Source organism: Pezoporus wallicus, unplaced genomic scaffold, assembly GCF_028554395.1.
Source record: "Pezoporus wallicus isolate ANWC-B61680 ecotype Strahan unplaced genomic scaffold, APGP_CSIRO_Pwel_v1 contig_7750, whole genome shotgun sequence".
Classification (NCBI taxonomy): domain Eukaryota; kingdom Metazoa; phylum Chordata; class Aves; order Psittaciformes; family Psittacidae; genus Pezoporus; species Pezoporus wallicus.
Window position 1 is genome coordinate 137,080 of NW_026637425.1, and position 16,689 is coordinate 153,768.

The 16,689-nt window shown below is 43.7% G+C and overlaps 1 protein-coding gene across 2 annotated transcripts; it reads left to right on the forward strand.

Annotated features, from left to right (window-relative positions):
• Positions 1-253: 253 nt before the first annotated feature.
• Positions 254-16,080, forward strand: DUS1L (dihydrouridine synthase 1 like). 2 transcript variants are annotated; one of them, XR_008971677.1, is made up of 14 exons: positions 254-583; positions 2,916-3,024; positions 3,712-3,762; positions 6,175-6,287; positions 7,036-7,118; positions 7,279-7,382; positions 8,341-8,485; positions 9,107-9,203; positions 9,560-9,648; positions 10,672-10,832; positions 11,353-11,390; positions 13,655-13,730; positions 13,982-14,251; positions 15,782-16,080. XR_008971677.1 is itself a non-coding variant. In XM_057405382.1 (13 exons), exons 1-13 carry the CDS (start codon positions 347-349, stop codon positions 14,140-14,142), a joined length of 1,464 nt encoding a protein of 487 aa, XP_057261365.1. In that variant the 5' UTR covers positions 254-346; the 3' UTR covers positions 14,143-14,485. The 2 variants fall into 2 exon arrangements, 1 of the variants encoding a protein (XP_057261365.1); XM_057405382.1 differs by lacking the exon at positions 15,782-16,080 and having other exon boundaries at positions 13,982-14,485.
• The last annotated feature ends 609 nt before the right edge of the window (positions 16,081-16,689 follow it).

The following is a 16,689-nucleotide window of genomic DNA, read 5'->3' on the forward strand; positions in this document are numbered from 1 at the left end:
GCGTGTTTAAGATATCAGAATGGGTTGTTTATGCCTCTGGAAGTGAAGGCAATGGAAGATGGTAGCGCGACCTCCCCATCCCACACGCCGGCCCTGCCGTTGCCTGGACTCTTCAGCGGGCGGCCCCTCCTTGCAGCGCCGCGGTTTCCGGAGGGGACGCCGCCGCAGCTGCACCGCGGAGCCGACCGGAGCGAGATGGCGGTGGCACCGTCCGGCCGGCGCCGTGCCCTGACAGGGACCCGCGATCGCTCCCTCCTCCGGGCTCCAGGCGGCGGCTGCGAGCCCCGGTGCGGCGGCGAGGAGGGGGGGCTGCCGCAGCGCCGCTCGGGCGGGGGGCGGGCGAGAAATGCCGAAGCTGCGTGGGGAGGCCTTCTGGAGGGAGACGCTGCGGAGCGCCCACTACGTGGTGGCGCCCATGGTTGACCAGAGCGAGCTGGCCTGGAGGCTGCTGAGCCGCCGCCACGGCGCCCAGCTCTGCTACACGCCGATGCTGCACGCCCAGGTCTTCCTCAGGGACGCTAACTACCGCCGCGAGAACCTTTACGACGAGGCTTGTCCCGAGGACCGTCCGCTTATCGTGCAGGTGAGTGCTGCCACTGGCGTCCGACCCGGCGGCCCGCCGCGCTCCCCGAGCGGCGGCGCCTGCCCGGTCAGCCCCAGCGCCGGAGCGGCGGCAGGCACTGCCGGGAATGGCTCCCCGGGGTTCTTGCGGTGCGCTCTTGGGTAGCGCTACGAAGGCAAGTCGGCATTGCCAAATACACCGTTGTCATCCACCGCGTTTGTGTTCACAAATCCAGACGTTTTCCAAATGCTCATGAGTTCACGCCAGTCACTTGTTACCTGTATGTGTTTATATATATATATATATATATATACCTGGTTCTATGAGATGACAGAAATCTCATTTTCTTCCCCTAAATACTGCTAACAGTACTTAGCTCATGATGGTGTGTTTTTCTGTTTATCCCTTGTGTAGCAAAGGGGATTTGGTATCTTAACCACAGAGGCCTGGAGCACTAGACTTCTCCCAGGGTTTCAGTCCTCTAAATGTCATCTTTACACATACGTTGCAGCTGGTCTTCTAGAGTCAAGGGTTGTTCCAGACGTGATACCATTCAGGGAGGATCACAAATTTTTGAGTAGTACTCTGAAACAATGAGTTCTGTACATAGCTATAGAAAAAAGAAGATAAGACACACTTTAAAGCTTGTGTTGCTTCTGCTTCTTGAGTACCTTGTGAGGTTCAGGTATGTCCCTCCACTCCATCCCAAAGAAGGAGAGGGCTGCAGAGCTGAATGCAGGGAAGGACAGCCAGCATGAGCAGAGGAATGGTGTGGTTTCCACATGTGGAGCAGTTAAATGAATGGGGACTCTTTGCCCTGGAAGAAAAGTGTCTCCCCTGTCTGAGGGGAGAGATAAGAGAAGTCTGTGAAAGTAAGACTGGCTTGAAGATGAATAGGAAACAATTGTTAAATAAAGGTAGTGATAAGCTTTGAAAATTATTACCGCAGGATGTAATGGATGCTGAAAGATTACATGAGTTTAGAAAGCAAATGAAAACTCTCTTGAGGGTCATTAGGTGCAGCAAACACCACTTCTGCTTCCAAAGAAGATGTTTTCTTCCAAAGAACCAGTTTCTGCTGTTTGCTACTCATCTGTTGTTGACCATTATCAGAGCAGGATGAGGTGGACCTTTGTTCTGTCTCAGTAAAGCTTTGTATATTCTCCTTTTTCTAAGAGAGGTACTTTCATTTGCCACAGAAAAATACAGGTGGCAGACTTCTAGTCTTAGAAAGCTCTAAGTCTTTTGAACGCAGATCTTCAGCTCAGTAAACTCTGTTCTGGGAAGCCTACCTGAAGAGTTACTGTGAGCTTGCTACATTATTCGTCCCACTGGCCACTACTGGACATAAGGCACAGAGCTAACTAGATCTTCGCTTGACCCAGTACAGCAATCCTTACCAATTTCTGCAATATTTCTGGGCAGGTTTGGGTTTTGGTCACAGACTCTTGGAACCAGATTAAGCAGATTTGTGTCTGAGCCCTGCCAGCCCTGTGGGTTGTGGGTTTTACTGTGTAAAAATCCTCACTGATGTGGCATAGTTGGAGGCTTTCTACTGTTTTAAACATCTCCGAGAAGGAAATGCCTTTTCTTGTTTTAGTTACGTAATTTACATAATGCTGTAGCACTTAAGTGACATCTTCTGCACATGTGTTTGAGTTTAAATCCATGTTATTTAAAGGTGTGATAGCATTGTTTTTTGTTAATAATGAATTTAAGAAAATCTGTTTAAAAGCAAAAATGAGAATAATAGTCTGTTACTGTCCTGTTCAACAAAGCAGCTTCAAATTCACCTGTTTTTTTCTTAATAAACTGATTTTTGCACTGTTTTACATGCAATATTAATTATATTTAAGACTGAGCATTTGACTATCAGCCCAGTGTGTCTATTTCACATTCCACACAAACGTGAATTCATTTGAGAGGCAGTGGTACTTAGCGGTATCTAAGAATTGTCTGAAGACCCAGAGACACCACAGGTAACTCTTTTCTTCTGCACTACCTTTATGTATCAAATGCTATAGCTGTTTGTTCTACAGGGGATCTTAAGTGTTGTTCCATCTTTTTCGTGGATATTACATGTCAAATATTCTATAAATATTTCTTTGCCTCTCGAATGCTCATCTTTCTCAGTTTTTCATTTGAAGTTTGAGGATCTTTGGCAGGTGAGTGTCACAGTTTTTGTCTGTGGTGGGTTTTCTTTTTTTGGGAAATGGTGTTTGCTATTATTAACTGTGCATATTATGCCTGTTTTCTGTAGCAAGTAGATTGCTTCATAACTATGTCATAATGTGTTGTCAGTACTTCAAGAAAGCTGTTGCCTAATTATTCCACTTCTTTTTGTCTTTCTCAGTTCTGTGCCAATGACCCTGAAGTGTTTGTCCAAGCAGCGCTGTTGGCTCAGGATTATTGCGATGCCATAGACCTAAATTTGGGTTGCCCCCAAATGATTGCAAAGAGAGGTACGTGCAAATCTGAACCCTGCATAAATAGAGAAATGGTACGTTTCAAATGTGACTGTTGCTAGTAAAACACCAAGAGGACCAAATGAAACCAATTTTGCAACACTGCATTTAAAATTGTTACGCAGGAACGTAAAGTCCCCTCTTTCCTTGATACTTGCAGGGAGTTTATTCACATTAGCATATAAAAGGATAACACCTACCGGATCCCTAAGAGGTATTGCAAAGATAGCTGGTTTGAAAACCAGAACCAGTGTTTGAAAATTTTGAAAAAGTTAGGATGCTGAGAAGAGATTTGTTCAGTAACTGCTTATTCCTCTTCTAAAATGTCTTTCAAAGACTAATAGGAAGTGATCAGTGGTGTACAGAGCAAATAGATCTTTCAATCTGATTGGGTATTATCCTGAAGGGAATTTTTATACACCTGATATAAACTCCTGAAAGTTGGACTTCGAGCTGCTGGTGTCAACACAACAGCCTTAAGGAGTAGCAGTGGAAGTAGGTTGTGGGGATTCATTGTTTGTCCTGTAAATCTAGGGTGGCATGGGGGACAGAATGACTCACCTCTTCCAGTTTGGGCAGGACAGAGCAACTCTGTTTCCAGAGGCGTATGAATGTCTGGATCTTTGTATGTGAGTTTATGAATCTTGGTCTTCTCTACAAGTCTGTTATGTTATTTTATCATAGGTCACTACGGAGCATTTCTGCAAGAGGAATGGGATCTTCTTCAGAGAATGAGTAAGTCTTTAAAGAGGCCTCACTTTACAGAGACTTCACTTTGAGAGGGAGTAGGATGAACTCATTACTGAGAGGAGGTTTATGGATTTGGGGGAAAGGAGGTGCAGCATGTTTCTTTGGGGAGGGTTGTGTTTGTGTTTTGTTGGTTTGGTTTGTGTTTTTTTTTCATAGAATCATAGAATAGTCAGGGTTGGAAAGGACCTTAAGATCATCAAGTTCCAACCTCCCTGCCATGGGCAGGGACTCCTCACACTAAACCACATCACTCAAGGCCTCGTCCAACCTGGTCTTGAACACTGCCAGGGATGGAGCATTCACAACTTCCCTGGGCAACCTATTGCAGTGACTCACCACCCTAACAGGAAACAATTTCCTCCTTATATCCAATCTAAACTTCCCCTTTTAAGTTTTAACCCATTACCCCTTGTCCTGTCACTCCAGTCCCTAATGAAGAGTCCCTCCCCAGCATCCCTATAGGCCCCCTTCAGATACTGGAAGGCTGCTATGAGGTCTCCACGCAGCCTTCTCTTCTCCAGGCTGAACAGCCCCAACTTTCTCAGCCTATCTTCATATCTTCTTTCTTTCTTACTGTATTCCAGTGGCACCCTCAGAATTCTTTATAGTATCCCACTACAGACTTATTCTAGATCTGCTAAAAGACTTTAGTACCTGAAACACTTTAGGTGAAAGTTAGTCAATAAATCCCCAGTCTGATGATGGCTTAATGTCTCTCCAGCTCTAGAAACTACAGTTGGAAATTCTTTACAGACTTCTTCTAGAGTCTAGAAATTCTTCCCTGTGAGGGTGCTGAGGCACTGGCACAGGATGCCCAGGGAAGCTGTGGCTGCCCCATCCCTGGCAGTGTTCAAGGCCAGGTTGGACACAGGGGCTTGGAGCAACCTGGTCTAGTGGAAGGGGTCCCTGCCTGTGGCCGGGGGTTGGAAACAGATGATTTTTAAGGTCCCTTCCAACCCAAACCAATCTGGGATTCTGTGAAACAGCAGAACTCCCAGTGTCTTACTTTTTCACTTTGAAGTTCTCAGGAGCCAGGAGTTCTCCTACTTGAAGCCACAGCTGCCCTTTTCTGATCAACTCAGCATACCTTTCTGTCTGCACTATAACAAGTTATGCTTCTCTTCTAATTTGTGTAGGTCGCTTTCAGACTACTGGTAGCAGTTGTGAACAGTATTGGGGTTTTTCTGTTCTCTTTAATACATTCAGAATTGATTTAAAAAGCAAGGTTTTGGTCACTGAGTATAGCTGAGAATGTGCTTTCACTCCACTTCAGAGCAAGTTTATGAGTTCCGTGAAATTAGAATACTTCTGTTTGCGTGGTCCAGGGAATCTTGAATGATGTTTGGCACAGAGACTGCTGAGACCCTGGAAAGCTAGACGGTGATTTTCTGCCCAGCATGTAATGTGCAGTTAGGGCACCTTTCTTAGAAGTAAAAGGTACAAATCAGAACGGCCTCAAGGTGAGAAGAGAACCCAGGTCATCTGGTTGGGTGAAAATCCAGGCTGTGTAGTAAGAGAGTTGTCTTATTAGACTGTTGTATAAAAGGTAGTCAGAGCTTCCTCTTCCTCCTTCTCCCCCATCCTTTTCTAATATGATGGAGTACTCTTTTCTGCTTACGCCTGTATACACCTTAAGTGTTCATTTGAAAGGGTGATAGAAAGTACCTATCAATAGGGCTCCTAGGATTTGAGTTAGAATACAGCAGGTGGCTATATTATACATCCAAGCTCTGGAAGTAAAGAGAATTTCAAGCATGCCATTGCTCAGTGTTTTTTCTGTTGGTTTTGTTAGCAATCTTTTCAGTAGTTTTCCAATTTCATGCACTGTGTAAACACTATGGGAGTTTAAAATGTTCTAGATTTCATCCTGATTGTGTAACCTACATTTACTATTAAACTGGGTCCACAGTTGTCAAATTCAGTTGATAAGCCTCTTTTGGCCATGGACAAGACTCTACTTGTCATGACTGTTTATGTGAAGATTTAGAAAGAAGCAAAGCATCTCTTGTAGAAAAGGTGGACAAGAGAGTATTAATGTTGTTGGCAGAGTAGGAGGAGTACAACAGCCTGTGATTACAGTAAACCTGTACCAATGATGAAGATTTGAGGGGATGGTCCTTGAAAGTGAAGGTTTGATGTGGTGGAAGCATTAGGACTATTAAACGTTGACTATTTTATGCCTTTTTGTTAGAATGCAGATTTTGTGCTTCATGTTTTACTATTACTTGATTAACATGTGCAGTAAGGATTGCAGAGGACACTGCTGATTGTTTAAGCTGTGAGAACTGCCTAGCATTAACTTTTGAGGCTTTTTACATACCACACCTAGTATCTTGAGGATATGCACTTTTCATAGCATTGTGCAGCCCACTTACGTGTCTTTTCAATCTTCCCCAGTTTTACTGGCAAATGAGAAGCTCTCTGTTCCCATCACATGTAAAATCCGCGTTTTCCCAGAAATTGACAAGACAGTGAAGTATGCACAGATGCTGGAGAAGGCTGGATGCCAGGTAAGGTGGCAGCTGCTCCCTGTACTCTTGCATTGGACACACGTCTCTTTGTAAAGCATCTGGTGACCGGATCTTGGATTACAGTGGAGATGAATAGGCTGCATCATTTTACAAAGAGGAAAAATGGGATGCAGAGAGACTTTATATATTCGCAGTTGTAGGCAGCAGGCCAATAGTGTGATGCAGAAGACATCATGATTTCAGAGTCTCTCTTATAATCACTGCACAGGGTGGCATCCTTCACTGTGGCTGAGCATCTCAGTCTGCTGCAGGAGGCAGTGTGAGTGCATGAAGTCCACAGAGCTATAATAAAAACCTAGTATCAAAAATGACTGCCACTAGTGAGAAAATAGGCAGCTTTCTAGGAGTTAACTCAAATAGGAAGAGATGCTGTGGTTAGAGCAAGTACTGACAGTGTTCAGACCTTCTGCTGAGGAGCAAGCCAGATCAATAAACCACAAATTCCAAAGTGAATCACAAATAGGAGCCAGTAGAGGAGGAAATCTGTAGGCCCTCCCAAGATATGATCTTGTCATGCTGTGGAATAGCAATCTGAAAGAAGCCCAAGACCATGCCATGGTAGGTGAGCTGCTGATGCCTTTCTGTGATACCAGAGTCGTTGTGCTGTTGAAAGAGCAGTGGGAATTCAGTGGCATCCGTGAAGTGTATGGCGTGAAAGGAAATTTTTGTCAGTTGGTTTGTCCAGTGGTTCATGCACATGAAAAGTAGATGTAACTTTGTTTTCTAGCTGCTGACTGTGCATGGCCGTACTAAAGAACAGAAGGGACCGCTTGCTGGCGTGGCGTCCTGGGAGCACATTCAGGCTGTCAGGTCAGTGAGCAGTGCTCGTCTCGCTGGAATTCTGCTAACAGATGATGAAGGTAGATTTTAAGTGGATTAAAGAGCAAACAAGTTTATGTGTGACAGCAGTAGAATTTCTGGGTTGACTCTAATTCTCAATTTTATGCATCTGTTTTATTCACTGATATAGAAAAGCTGTAAGCATTCCTGTATTTGCAAATGGAAACATCCAGTGTCTCAGTGATGTTGAAGAATGTATCCGTAAAACAGGAGTGCATGGTGTCATGAGTGCAGGTAAATAAAATGAATTTTTACTCAGGTGAAAATACAAACTATTTCTTACTCTCTTAGCAGCCCCATATACATTCATTAAGAGCTTATGTCAGACTGACTTAGTGAACAGCTTTGATTGAAAGCTGAGTGGCCATTCTCCCTCTTCTTAGAGTGGCCATGTCTTACCAGGACCAGGAATCACTTAAGATTATGTAAGAATTGTTATGTTGGACTTCTAGTACCATTGAGTGGACAGCTCAAATCTAATTACTTGACAAAGGCGTATGGGACTCCTGTTGTCCTGGAATATTTTCATGACATCTGTTAATCAAAGCAACAGTTTTTGAATGGATCTTGATGCAGGGCATGCATCCACTGATTAATATTCCTGTAGATGTTTCATGTTGGGTTGGGACAAGAAAGAACTGGCGTAGCTTCCTACAGGGAGAGCTAGGACAGAAACAGAGAAAGCTTCCAATCACTTGCACAGTTAGATCAATGAAATATTTTCTGGGAGGTTGTAGAATCTTATTCTTAGAAAATACAAAAGCTTTTGAAGCTAACAGAGAAAAGCATAGTGAGAAGCAGTATCTGTAAACTTAGGCCAAATGAATGTTAAGACAGACATAAGACAGGACATCCACTGTCCAAGTATTTAACAACTGGGCAACAAAAACAGTGATTTTTCTATTTGTCAATTTTTTTTACTGTCTTTATGTTAAGATTGGATGCCTTTCTGTAAAATGTACTTTAGTTAGATATGAGCTATTTGGCTCAGTTAAGAACTGTATAGTCAAATGTAGTATCCTGAGGTCAGACTAGAGTTTTATGTACCCTGTGTTCCTCTGTGAGTACATGGGTGATGTGTCTCTGTCTGGCTGGTGGAATCACAACAGAGCTGATCAAGCTCCAGAGCCTGGTTTTTATTTTCTGTTTCAATCCTGAAATGGAAGTTTGAGTATTTCTTTTCATTCCGTAGAAGGTAATCTCCATAACCCAGCTTTGTTTGAGGGCCGAAACCCATTGGTGTGGGAGATGGCTGAGGAGTATCTGGAGATAGTGCAGAAGTACCCTTGTCCATTGTCTTATGTTAGGGCTCATCTCTTCAAGCTCTGGCATCACACGTGAGTATCTCCAGAGAACTCTTCATGTTTTCAGGGCTTATCTTGCTTAGCAAGTGTCTGGGTTTTGTAGACAAGATTTTGTTTGGCCAGAATGAGTATGCTGCAAGGTTTTGTTTCCTGGACCTGGCTGGACGGAATGTGGGCTGAGGCCTTTACTCTTCACTGCATATCTGGAAAACAGGGCATGGGGAATGAACAAGTTACCACAAGATAACTAGGGTGTGAGCTCACAGTATTTCAACTGCCATGTGGTAATTGCCCAGATACACATATGCACTTTGTGGCGAACACGAGTTAACTAACTCCTTGTTCAGTGTGAGGCAAGTTGTCTTGCATTTGTTGTGGAGTAAGAGCATGGCCATGGGTAGTTACTGAGGAGTGGCTGATGCACTGTGTATTCATGTTAGCTTATCTCAAAGTACCTTGGTTGTGTGCCAAGTATTTATTTGAAAAAAAGTGGGTAGGTGTGGTTTTCTGTGGACTTACAAGAAAGAAGATAAGCTTCTACCAAAGGCAAGTGCAGCAAGAGAAATCTGTGAAAAGCTTTTATAAATATATTTTCAGTTGATCTCAGTGTAGAAATAATGAATAAAATGACTTGATGTTTGGGATTTGCCTCAGGCTTCAAGTTTACCAGCAACTGCGTGAAGAATTAGCAAAAGTGAAGACTCTAGAGGGCATTGTAGATGTCAACAGGGAGCTGAAACTACGATGCCAGGTACTAAGATGGGTCCTAATCTCCCAGAACAACACTGTCTGCACTTGGTGGGAACTTACCATGTATGACTAACAGACATCAACTGTATGACACTTCATTGAAACTTTGTGGCTTACCAACCTTGATGTTGGTAGTTTACTACAGTAGCAGCCCCCGAAGTCTGAACAGTTTTACACAGGATTTAAGAGTTACAAATCTGCTCCAATTAATCTCTCTTAGTAGAAGTTTTTTGCCTATATTTGACTGTCAGTAACTGTCACTTGAAATTCCAATTTGTGGTTTCCTGAAGTTTGAAGTATTATTTAAGAGTGTTGCCTGAGAACTTCAGGAAGACTGACTGTAACTCTATACTGCAGGAAGAAATAGCTAATCAGAAAGAAGGAGAAAAGCCAAAAGAAGGGTTGCCTTTCTTCCACTGGATCTGTCAGCCATACATCAGGCCTGGGTAAGTTAGTTATTTTAACATGGACAGAGACCAATAGGCCTTTCCCACCTATCCTATCAGTACAGGGCCACCCAAATCTGTTCTAGGAGCTTATATTAATTTGAAAATAAATGAAGACTTTGGATTGGTTTTGTTCTCATTTCTTTTTTTCTGGATTATTGCTTTGTTCATGGGGATATTGCTCATTGCATTCATCTTCTCCTTTAGAGCCTTCTCAGATTTCTCTCTCTCTGAAAAGTGAAAACCAGTAATTCCTCTGCAGAACAGAAAGAGAACCTGATGAACAACAAATACGCTACCTGACAGTACTTTATCATTATATGTAACATGGATGTTGCTGATAACTGCCAGGGTAGCAAAGATGAGAACTAAATTGTATTCTATAAAGGATGCTTGTGTTGTATGGACAGACTTTTCAGATAACTTATTCCCTTTCTGTTGTGAAAACTGGTCTGAAGACAGTGTGTCTGTTACTAATAGCCAATGATAACAAAAAAGTTCACTTTTTCTATTCCACTTCTATGGGCAGTGACACTTCCCTGTAATTTCACTGTAATCATAGAATCATGGAATAGCTAGGGTTGGAAAGGACCTTAAGATCATCTAGTTCAAAACCCCCCTGCCATGGGCAGGGACACCTCACACTAAACCATGTCACGGAAGGCTCTGTCCAACCTGGCCTTGAACACTGCCATGGATGGAGCATTCACTACTTCCCTGGACAACCCATTCCAGTGCCTCACCACCCTAACAGGAAAGAATTTCTTCCTTATATCCAATCTAAACTTCCCCTTTTAAGTTTGAACCTGTTACCCCTTGTCCTATCACTACAGTCCCTAACGAAGAGTCCCTGCTGCTATGAGGTCTCCACACAGCCTTCTCTTCTCTAGGCTGAGCAGCCCCAACTTTCTCAGCCTAATAGAAAAGTTTAGAGTTTACCCAGATTTCAGTAAACCAGAACAGTATCTGGGGATCACCTGCTTGTTCACTACAGCCAATTTACGATGATATTCACTGTTTCAGGCCAAAGGAGAGATGCAAGGAGAATGGAGCCAGTGAAAAAGGTGTGCGAGGAAAACGTGCTTTGGAAGAGGAGGAAGATGGAAATGCTGAGCTTCTGTCAAAGAATAAACAAAAAAAGAAGTTGAGAAATCCAAATAAAAGCTTTGATCCATCTTTAAAACGTAAGTTCCATTTATTGGATTAATGCTTGGAAAGGTGCTGATATCCCATTTGACATAAACAGCCACTGTTTATTTTCTTTGTTCATGTAGGTAGAAATTTCTTAAAACAGGGAGGATTACTGGGAAATTTCAGTAGTAGGCAATGTGATTCAGTTTATGTTCATTACTAAAGAAAACTAGGATTAAAGAAGTAGGTCACTGATCCACTATAATCATCTTTTTAAGATCAGAATGCTTTTACAAACTGAATTTTAGCTGTCATTAATATTTGAAATTGCCTGTGCATTTCAAGCAGTTGTCCTCCTTTCTTACACTTGAGAATTAGAATTTTCCATGTTTGGATTTAGTTTAGAGGCACTTAAAAAGTCCTTGACCTTTGCACTGTTCTTTGAGGTACTGTATTTTAATTTTAAAAAGTCTCTCTCGCTAGAGAAGTGCCAAGCTGATGCTGCTTTGTTTGGGTTGGTTTACTTTCTTCCACATAAAAATACCATTGCTGAAATCCTCTCTCTTTTTCTAGCCAAATATGCAAAATGTGATCAATGTGGAAACCCTAAGGTAAGTCAATGCCAGTGGTCCATTAGAGCGTTTCTGTTAAATGGAAATTAAATGACCATGAAGTGGTCAATGGCTCAATGTCCAAATGAAGAACAGTGATGAGCGGCATCCCGCAGGAGTCCACACTGGGACCAGTACTGTCTAATGTCTTCAACAGTGACTAAGACTGTGGGATAGAGGGCGCCCTCAGCAAGTTTGCAGATGACATGAAGCTGAGTGGTACGGTTGACACTCGTGAGGGAAGGGATGCCCTCCAGAGGGACCTGGACAAACTCGAGAACTGGGCCTATGTGAACGTCGTGAAGTTCAACACGGCCAAATGCAAGTTCCTGCACCTGGGCTGGGGCTGAGGGGATTAGGAGCAGCCCTGAGGAGAAGGACTTGGGGGTGCTGGTGGATGAAAAGCTGAACATGAGCAGGCACTCATAAGCACTTGCAGCCCAGAAGGCAAATCGTATCTTGGGCTGCATCCAGAGGCACATGGCCAGCAGGTCAAGGGAGGTGATTCTGCCCCTCTGCTCTGCTCTAGCAAGGCTTCACCTGAAGTACTGCATCCAGATCTGGAGTCCTCAGCACAGGAAAGACATGGACTTGTTGCAGCAAGCCTAGAGGGGGCCTACAAAAGTGGTCAGAGGATTGGAGCACCTCTCTATGCAGAAAGCCTGAGAGAGTTGGGGTTGTTCAGCCTGGAGAAGAGGAGACTTTGGGGAGACCTTATTGTAACCTTTCAGTACTGAAAGGAGACTTATAAGAAAGGTGGTGACAGGCTTTTTAGTAGGGCCTGTTACAATAGAACAAGAGTTCATGGTTTTACACTAAAAGAGGGCAGACTCACACTAGATATATGAAAGTAACTTTTTACCATGAGGGTGGAGAAACACTGGCACAAGTTGCCCATAGAGGTGGTGTATGGCCCATTCCAGGAAGGGTCAGGTTGGATGGGGCTCTGAGCAACCTGATCTAGAGAAAGATGTCCCTGCTCACTGCAGGGTGGTTGGAACAGATGACTTTTAAAGGTGCCTTCCAACCCAAACTATTCTGGGATTCTGAGTCCTGAGGTAGGTGCATGACAGTGTTGAGTAGCACACACGTACCAAGTCCTGCTGATACATAGGGGAAAAAAGTCAGTTCATACTTGGGCAAAAGTCTCTTAACTATTAACCATAAGCAGAGGTAAAGGTGCTGCACAAAAACCACTACCATACGTAGGGTCTTTGAGATCATTTGTCTTCCTTTCCAAAAATGTGTTGTCTTCCTTTCCAAAAAGTAGCATTACAGCATGTGGTGTTGTTCCCTTTTGTAACAGCTGTAGTACCTTAAAACCAGCAGCTAGGGCTCAGTTTGGAGCTGCAACTACAGGAGACAGTGTATTTTGTGCTGTGTTCATTGTTGGGAGAACACTGAGCACTCATCTGGCCTGCTTTCATAAGCCACCCTATTTCATTGCTAATCCAGGTGACACTGCTTGGTGCGTCAACAGACCTCTCTGAAGCTGGGCTTAATCTCACTTTTGTTTTGCTCTTGCATCACTGTAGTGATGCCGACAGACCTTGAAATCTTGTGACTGGGCCTGTTTTATTTCCCTCCCCAAGATCATGTGTTTCTAAGCTGTGTCATGGAACTGGGGGAGAACAAAATAAAGTGTGAACCAAAGCATTGTAGCCTCCCAGATAGATTGCTAAATGCAAGTGTCAGCTTCCCAAGACTCAACTGCTGCTATCCCCTAAGGGTCATACATTCCATTTTAATATATACTCAGGTACATTTTTAAGCTGCAAGTAGGGAAATAATTCCTGTGGTAACATTTACTTTAGGCATAGCTATAGATGGTAGCAAGCATGTCGGGCACCATGCTTCACATCTACTTTGGAATGAACTACAACAAGCTCACATGCAACAAATGTCACAGTGCTTTTCCAAAGCACTGACAGCACTTACCTGCTTGTGTTGTGCAGCTCAGGCTGCCCAGCATGTTACAGACGCTGCAGAAGTTGAATCTGAATTTTTTTCTGTTTGTCTTGGTTTGGGGTATTTTTTTTTTGTTTTGGTTTTTGTTCTCTATGTACAGTTGATAGCTGGGGCTCCCCCCCCCATATAACATCAGCTCTGTCATCTTCATTAGACTGAGGTGTGGCTGCCTAATACACAAGTTCATGATATTTTTCCAAGGTCTGAATGAGCAGAGCTGTATTGTTGTTGCTTATTGTAGTAAACACTAATAATTTTATTTTGACTGATGCTAGCTTCTTTATTCCCCACCCCAGGGCAATAAATGTGTGTTTAACATGTGCCGAGGCTGCTGTAAGAAAAGTGCATTCAAAGCAACAGCAGACTGCCCAGGTAAGTGCAGCCTCCTTCAAGTCACTGAGCAGACGTCCCATCTCCCACGTATGTTCATTGCTTTAAACTTGTTTTTTTTTCGGGGGGGGGATGAGGAGGGGAGGAGCTGTTAGTGTTAAAATCTACAGCCTTGGGATGCATAGTGTCCACTGTGAGAACCCATTTGGTGCAGCTGTAAGGAATGAGCTGTTCTGTTTGCCAGTGCAGTCATCTCATTTCAGATTTGTTTTTCCCCATTCTTGCTTCTTCAGGTCATGGATTACTTTTTAAGACCAAATATGAAAAATCCCTTTCATGGCAGAGTAGTCAAAGAGTAATTCAAAACCCAGAGGTCAGTCGGAGAGGAGATGTAGGTGTGGGGGAGACTGCTGTACTGAACGAGGCTGGTGACAGTGCAGTGTTGAAGCTTTGACAATGCCCACTTAAAGAACTCTGCCAGACCTCTGCTTCCCTGGGCCAAGGAACATGCCGTCTCCAGCTCACCGTCAGCTGTGCGAACTTGTTCCTCAGATTTATTTTAAGTAAGTTCTTGAAAAGTTTTAAGTAAAATGCTGCTTACTCAGGGAATTATCCTGCATTTGAAATAAAAAGGGTACAATTAAATTTCTCATGCTGTGTTTTAAAGAATGAAAATGCTGCATTTTTTGGGTGGGGACAACCTATATAAGCTGCCATCACAATCTGCCTCTTGTATGTTCATTAATCCTTCATCTCCTGTTTTTAATATTGGGGAATAAATTTCTTGTATTAGACCAGTCTTCTGGTGTGCTAAAAACAGTAACGTCAGTGACTTCTTCACTAGCAGAAAATGTGTCACATTTGTCTGAGCTTCCACACGCCACGTTTTCAAGTGCAAAAAAGAATCTAGCTGTACTTTGAAAATGTGAATGTAAAAGTACAAGATGCTGCTGTAATGACATTGTGTATTAACAATTATTAGTTTTCTACAGTACAAAGCTTAACTGTCTCCCATGAGCCGAAGGTTGGGGAAAAATCAAATCTCTATAATAGAAAGGGTTGTCAGAAACTAAGAACCAAGTTCATGAACCTTTCCCTGCTCAAGGTCTCAAACTTAACTACATGATCATTCTTTCCCCTTCCCACCTGATAAATTCTGTGAGAAGTGTGTCAAAACCAGACACAGATCTATACATGCAAGACTCCTATCTGGCTTTTACCCTTTTGTCCCCATGGGCTCTGTGTTTCTCCCTAGGCATTTGGCCTGTTTAGCCTTACAGTGTTTGGGATGCAATAAAGAATGTCAGCAGCCAAAAAAAACCAAACCAGCCCAAAAAACCCACAGCAGTGGTACAAGCTCTTTAATAGACTGAAAAAAAATGGAAGTCAGGCCATCCCCTCCTTAAGCTAGAATAAATAACTAAAGCTTAGCTCAACTTTGAAAATTTATCTCCTTGTGGCCTGTTTGCTGAATGCTGTTTCCGTCGCTGCATGCTCCAGCATATGCTGCAGTGTGAGCAGCTTTTCTTCAGAGGTGCTGGCACTGTCTCAGTGCACAAAAAGCAGCAGATCTGTTAATGCTTTCTTGTCACCTGTAGCCTACTGAAGGGGACAAAGCAATGATGCATTGTGAAGCCGGTTAACTGTGCAGTCTAGCCTTGCCTGGTCTGGCAAAGCTGGCATGTTATGAACAAAACCATTGTAGCAGTAGTGCCCACAACTCTAAAATCAGTAAGTCTTAAACTACTGTTCCTCCAAGGGAAGTGGTGAAGAGAAGGAGGGAAGTGGAAAGGGAAGGAGAAAGAAACAGGCATGGGGCAGGGGGTACAATGACAGTTACATGCCTGGCCTGGTCCTGAGCAGCTGTTCCTGCCCATCCCAAAAGGCTTGTCTGCAACTGAGAGCATCAGGCCCTGAGGGGACGGTAGTTGCCCACAACCCAAACCTCTGTGTCACATGGCCAGACCACCAAGAGGTGTGGTGTATGGCATGGTGTGCTAGGCTAAGTGTGCCTGGTTTAAGCCACTCACTTCGCCTCCATGGGGGCAGGTTTTAGTCATAATTGGTCTTACTCTTTTTTTAATTTATTCTAGGTTGGTGTGTAACAATTCCCCAACAGCTCCTGCAGCTTTTACTGGCCAGTGACAAGAAATTATCCTGTGGTTGAGTTCTCAGTCTTGCAAGCACATATAGCAAGCAAAAGGCCAACACAGTGGACCACTGTACAGTATGTAGTAATGCATTGAGTGCATACTCTGTATTACCACTTTCTGGTCTACAGTTTGAGGGTTTGGCTGGGTGAGGGGGCCATTTGTGTTCTTATATTCTTGTGTTCAGCCTGTGCCACAGGTTGGAGCTGACTTAGGTGGGTACCTTCCACAAATTCAAAATAGGTAATTTAGCAAAGGTAGAGCTGTTTTGAACACAGGTGGAAGGACAGAAACCAGGAGGGAAACTTTTATGGTTTCCTTCCTTGATGCTTCATCTGCCTGGCACTTGTTTTTCTAAAATCTCAACTGCGGAGATTTTCCCTCTGCCTGTCAGAATCTGTCAGATATTCCCCTTTGGAAGTTATGTTGGATCTGAAAGGAAATGCACTGGAAACCCAGTGCCCAGAATACCAGGTCTGCATTACTGAACAGTAATAGTCCAAAAACCCAAAGTGCCTCTAAGGTCAGGAGCCAAAGGCAGCACCAGGCCTCTGTGACCCCAAGGCGAGCCCTTCCCTGCCTCTGCAACACAGGAGGCAAGCCTGGTATTTTTTTAATGCCAGAAACACTCGGAGGCCTCAGGAGCTGAAACGAGGCCCTGTCTGGGCTAAAACCCATTCTGAACACGGGGTTTTTTTAACTTTGCAATGACCCTTCACTGCTTATGCACACATGCGCCTGTACGTGTTCATGCATGCACGTGTACATCCCCCCTCGAGCCCTGCAAGCTCAGTTTCTATTTCCTAACCTGCATTACAAACTATGTTAGTTTACAGTCATAAGTTGACACA